The 6212-nt window shown below is 41.8% G+C and overlaps 1 protein-coding gene and 1 non-coding gene across 2 annotated transcripts; one reads left to right on the forward strand and one right to left on the reverse strand.

Annotated features, from left to right (window-relative positions):
- Positions 1-848: 848 nt before the first annotated feature.
- b4gat1 (beta-1,4-glucuronyltransferase 1) lies at positions 849-4790 on the reverse strand. The gene is made up of 2 exons (XM_017719047.2): positions 3375-4790; positions 849-2796 (listed from the first exon to the last, which is right to left on the reverse strand). Exons 1-2 carry the CDS (start codon positions 4476-4478, stop codon positions 2605-2607), a joined length of 1296 nt encoding a protein of 431 aa, XP_017574536.1. The 5' UTR covers positions 4479-4790; the 3' UTR covers positions 849-2604.
- Positions 4791-5062: 272 nt separating this feature from the next.
- On the forward strand, positions 5063-5144 carry trnas-gcu. The gene has a single exon. It is a non-coding gene; the product is annotated as a tRNA-Ser (tRNA).
- Positions 5145-6212: the final 1068 nt, after the last annotated feature.

Consider the following 6212-nt stretch of genomic DNA (forward strand, 5'->3'; position numbering starts at 1 on the left):
AAAAAGAGTGAAAAATTACTCAAATGTTGAAATACTCACAAATATAATATTGTAAGTCAAATTAAAGTATTAAATAAATGCTCACTTGACAAAAATTCATTTCCAAGGTATTGTAAAAGTGCTACAAATGGAAACAAAGGCACAGTGACAAACACAGACGGACTGTAGCCTGACGCAACAGCTTCTATTAGCTACTCCCTGCTATTCTTATACAGTGGTATTATACCTTTGACATTTGTCATTGTGTTTGCTGTACAGTTGTAGTGTCCACAGGATAGTGCTGATTGACTTTTTTACAAAAATTACATATTCACAAACTTGCACACACTATCAACTGATACATTAAAAGAAAATACTGCATCTGCAAAAGAACCAAAAAATACAAGCAATGAAATTCTTAATATTGTATAGTCATGCAGTCTTCTCCAAAAACTCAAAGAATTTTTATAACAAAATACCTTTAAATATTAAAAAAGAACTTGCTTTGAAAAAAAAATCCATGGTCAGTTTATTTTTTTTAACATTAATTCATTTCTTTTAGCTTAACATCAATGTAGCGTTCTTCCAGGCATGTTTTTAATATAAAGTAACAAAAACTATTTTAATGCCCCTGTTAAAAGTATTTAGGAAATTAAAACACACCATTTGGAGACAATAATCATAATTTAAATTCTGTAATCTCTCACTATATTTCTGTCTTCTTTCCATAATACAGACATACAGGATAATACAGGCCAAAATATAGACACAAAATCCACACCAATCCACACATCCACTCCTTTAAGAGTACATTACTAACAGCATCTTCCTGCCATGAATATCCACCATTTTCATAAAGGGGGTTGATCCAAGCTGGAAAATAGTCTTTATTTCATTCATTTCTGAGTCAGTCATTGGTGCAGTGTAGCTGAGATACTACAAATGACCATCACAGCACATCAGTTGCAACACTTTCAAAGGAGTTATTTTTCAGCATGCCTCCCCTTTACGTTTCCTACCAACAGCAATGAGATTTGTAGTATGTAAACTAATTTTGGGAAGATAACGGACAGAACCTGGATAAGGTCACATTCAATTGCTCACAAGCTGAAAGCCATCATAGTGTTCACATTTATTGACACTACTGAACTAATTCATCCCAAATGGCCTCTATAGAGTCAGTGGCGCTGTTTATCACTATTATTTTTATTTAGTGTTCTAACCTTTCCCTATGCCCATATGCTACGTTATATATTCATAGATAAGATACTGTGAGCATCAACATTTTCAAATCATTTGAATTCTTCCAGAAAACTGGATGCTGTTTCCTGAAATAAATTTACATAAATATTGGAGGGTTTTTCTACATCAAAGACGCAACGAGCTGATAAATATAACAGCTCAACTGTACCTGCTTCAAAAACTTATGTTCGGAATATTTTAGGCTAAAGACTTCAAAAGGCTTTGTTTTTCTTCCACCTCCAGGTCCTTGTTTTTTCATATAATGTTACACTTTCACTGACTTTCAATTGTGCCAAGGTTGCTTAGTATTATCTTTTGAAAGCTGTGGTGTTGTGCGCTGCTTCCAGTTTTAATGTAGGTACACTCTTCAAAAGTTTGGAATCAGTTTGGAAACACTTCTATTATTTGACATATTAATAACACACAATGTGGAGTTATAAATAAGAATTTGTGAAAAATCCATTTCTTTTTTGTATTCCTAGAATTCGCTGAAAAGGCAACTCATTTAAGTAATAATAAATATTATACTGCAATTATCTATTTACACTTCTCTGTCAAGTTCTCTGCCTTGAGATTGGATCTCCACTTTCGGAATACAATTAATTCTGGATTTTTTTTTTTTTAACCCAATTTCCTCCCCAATTTAGTTGTGGCCAATTTCCCCTGCTAGCTGGGCCTAGCACATGCTTCCTCTGAGACAAATGAAGTACCACCAAATCTGTTTTTTTATACTGCTGTTAACATATTGATACATCAGGTAAAGACGCCCACATTGGCTAGCTGAGTGAGGGGTGAAGAGGGAGGGCCATCTTACTCACCTACAACAAGCAAGAACAATTATGATCTTTAGGGCTCCCGGCCAGGGATGAAGAATCGCGAGGGAATGGACTTGCAACCTCCTGACGATGAGGCCTAGGCTTAATTAATTTTCTTATAACTTAATTCTCAATGTTATAAAATTCGTTCAGGCATTTTAGAATCTTCTACAGCTCAGTTCATCATTTTGGACACATCAAACATTTCTTCATTTCTATTCACAGCTTTTACACACTTTTATGTGCTTCCGCAACCAAAACGTTTTACGTCAAAAACCTTGATTCCAAACTGCTGAGCAGTGTATGCGGACCCTGTTCTCCAGTGTAGTACCAAATGTTGAGTCAGTGAGCAATAAATTAAATAAGTTATATTTTCACACTTTCCATGCCACAAAATAGCTTGGCAATATGTCCAAATAATGCACCGGAACAGAATGTAAACTGCCCCGACTGCAACAAAGTGAGTACTATGACCTTTCAGTTGACTTTGCCATGAAATGTCCCAAGAATAAGTATTCATCTTAACCCCACACTTTGGTGCCTTTATGTAAAGGTGTGTGTTCAGGCCTCAACAGCGGCGAGGGGAGTTGGGGTACTTGGTTTTCAGACCCTCCTTGAAGCTGCGGAAGAGCAGTCGGTTCCTGCGGTTCTCCTCGTCCTTGCGGCTGTGGAACTCCCCTTGGACCTTAAAGCCTCTGTGCACCAGAAAGGCATTACTTACGACAGAGAATCTGAATCCAGCAATGTGAAGCTCACAGGCCTGTGGGGCAAACAGGACAGAAAAACACACCGTCAGTGGAACACAGTGCACATTTACATCCACAATGTAGGGCCAGGTGTGCTGGATCTGAACTCTGCAGGGTGGTGGATCTCCAGGACCAGGATTGAGCACCCCTGCAGTAGATGATTACACAATAACCAAGAAAGCTGTTTAATATTGAGAATGAAGTTATAATAAAATAAATGTTTAGAATGTCTTGCACTTGAAAAGTGGCAGTCAAATCCTGAGTATGATAACTGGACAATAGTTTACAATAAATAATTACAGATTATTTATCATTTAATCATTTCTTGATGTTCCAAAATACATGATATATTTAACAAAACACCAACAAAAAAAAAACTTTGTGGCTTTTCTGTAAGTCTGCATTGTGTAAGTTAGCGTACATAAAGCAAACAATTTCTGACTTATGTTGGAGAAAATCTGGCCCAGAAAATTGCCTTTTGCAACAGTCAAGACGTTTATAATGCAGCCGAAGCATTAGAGACAGTCCAGCAGATGTTAACGTACATTCACAAGTATCTGCCTGCGTATCTCCAGCTGCTGTGGGGACTAACCTGGCTGATGCGGTTAAAGCCATACTGCTTGAAGTTCTCATCATACAGGGGCACGGTTTTGGCTCCAATGTAGAAAGGCTCCCATGGGTCGACCCAATTCAGGGTGTATGCAACCTCCAAAGGCCCAGAACTTTTGGCGGCTAGATTAATCCATCGAGAGTAGTTAGTGGGGGCCTGGCATCGTGGGCACAGCTCCTCGTAGAAGGGCCTCACCTCGCCGACCTGATACAGCTGCACGAGTTCTGCCTTGGAAGCTGGCATTTTGCGTGTGTGCCTGATTTCGAAGGCAGGCAGAACCAGGACCTCATCCTGGGGCGGCTCGCGTCTCATCAGCATAGTGACAAACTGATGGTGCAAGTCCGCACTGGGCACCATGTCGATGTCAATGACCAGGACATAGGCAGCATCTGTGCCAGTACGAGCCACGTTTCGGAGGAGGTTGTTGGGGTAGGAGACGTTGCTCCCAATGGCATAGTTTTTGTACTTGTCCCTGTGGGACTCGAGCTTCGCAAACACACCAGGGCACCCTTGCTCCTCAAGGCCAGCAAAGTGCTCTCTGTCTTGCTCTGGAAAGCTGGCTGTCTCCTCAGAGTGGCAGACCAGGTGGAAGTCCACCAGTTCTTGGACTTGTGGGCAGAAGAGGCTGAGGGCATACACAAGGGCTGTGGCAAACCTGACATCCTGGCCGTGAGCAAATATAGCAACGGAAAGAGGGTTGCGCCAGCGTTCAAGCAGAGAGTCCAGGTGATGGAGGTTGTTGATGGTGGTGTGGGTGGCCAAGGAGAGGTGGTGAGACCTGGGGTCAGCGCCTGGCTTCTGACTGGTCGAGAAATCGCTTTTGATTAGGTTTTTATAAATGCGATACTGACCACTGTTGTCGAAGATGCCCCCGCTGGACAAAGAATACCTCAGTCGCTCTTTCTTGGTGTTCTTTTCCCCCAGGTGAGCGTTTTTCTTGGACCCAAACAGTTCTGAATACCTGTAGCGCTGCTCCTTGCCGTGAAGCTTCGAGAGGAACGACAGGTAGATGAGCTGCAGCAGCGCTACTATCAGCAGGGCACTGAGCACCACTTTAAACACGGAGCATTTTTTGGAGAAAGGCATTCCAGAAACGTGGTCCTTTTTAAAGAATATGCCCGAAGAAACCTCTAATCTGCAATAGCGTTAGCTCGGCTGCTTCATCTCCTCGGCGCTGCTCCGTTAGGTTAGCTAGCAGCACCGTTGCCGTTAGTAACCTAGTAAAGCTGCCGACTTAGTGATACGAATGAAACCACCGTGTAAACGCAGCTGCCGGTATCTTCGCTACACCAGTAGGTCTCGAATTTACGTCCATTGCAGTCCCGTTTACGTATTTAGATCCATAAACAGCTTAAACCACACCGGGAAAATCTCGGGCAGTACACGGACTGCGCTTGCGCTCCCCGGCGCATGTTTATGCGCTGGTTAGCTTGCATGCTAGCTTGTTACCGTAAATACTGGAGCAGACTAGCCGGAAATATAGACATGCCCCCCATACGGTGACACGGAGTGATTCTTATTATACGTGTGTAAGTTAAGTCATTTATATAATAACAATATTTCATAGTAGTGATATAAGAAGAAATAAAACTAATGGCTGTGCGTTCAGGGGGGGGGCGTATCGTGAATACCACTCAACAATATCATGTTCGGCTGCGGTTTGTGTGCGAGACGAGGTGGCCGAGTGGTTAAGGCGATGGACTGCTAATCCATTGTGCTCTGCACGCGTGGGTTCGAATCCCATCCTCGTCGACAGCGTTTTGTATCAGTGACACTAAAGAGACCCCTTCTGTTCTGAGGTGGTTCTCTTCCAGTCCTTATGTGCAGCTGTCTTTAGCATCAATTTGTTCTTGGTGCGTGTTACCTTCAGTTTGCCTGTAGTAAGTGAAATGCATGTTCAGTTGGACTGAGGTGAGGTGTCTCACCTGGCCTTTGAAGATCTTCTTTGCCTTTATGGGGAACTCCACTGAGTGGAATTCAAAGTGGCTTGGTGTGAAGTGGTTCATCGTAGAGAAGCTTGCTGACTGTAGTTTCTTTACAATGATGGTGACAGGAACCAGGGGTCCCAATGTGTTACATTTCCATGTCTCCCGCCCTAGCACTCTGTCCAGCCCCAGTCACTGTTGCAGGGCCCTGTTGGGCTAGTGGTGTGCTGTGTTGGGAAATGCTGTGCTATGCTATGCTAGACTAACATGGCTAACAAACACTGGACTTGGACTGTCTTTGTAAATGTATGTGAAAATGTATTTGCTCAAGAAATCTATCAAAAAACTGAAAATTTTAAAAAGGATCACTAGTAAAATGGCTTAAATAAACCTTAAAAAGTGTGACTTTTTTTGCAGTGAACCACAAACTAGCAAGATTTTGTAAAAGTATCGCGCTCTGAATATTCAGTGATCATTCAGCTGATGATTACAAGGAGGGTTGCCAGCGGAACATTCTAAAATCTGCTGTTCTCAGTAAAAATGTACGGATGAGAAGTGAATGTAAGGTAAGCTTTGTTTAGTTTTTCCTCCATGTTTAATGTTTATTTTGTGCACACTTAGCTGCTGTCATGCCATCTGTACCTAACATGCTTAATAAATGTTGCTTTACGCAATTTGAATGTAGAAATTAATACACATCTTTTTTACTCTCTTCCATGCCGATTTGTTCAATCTCTGGCATCAATAGCACCAACTCCTTACAGCAGACACTCCACCTCGGATGGAACTTCCCACAAGTGAACACAATTTCTGTCGTAGAAGCAGCCACAGAAATGTCCGACGAGGTGGTTCCAGCTGACGCATTGTGTTATTTTCAAACATATATATCTGTTTT

Source organism: Pygocentrus nattereri, chromosome 2 (assembly GCF_015220715.1).
Source record: "Pygocentrus nattereri isolate fPygNat1 chromosome 2, fPygNat1.pri, whole genome shotgun sequence".
NCBI classification, from domain to species: domain Eukaryota; kingdom Metazoa; phylum Chordata; class Actinopteri; order Characiformes; family Serrasalmidae; genus Pygocentrus; species Pygocentrus nattereri.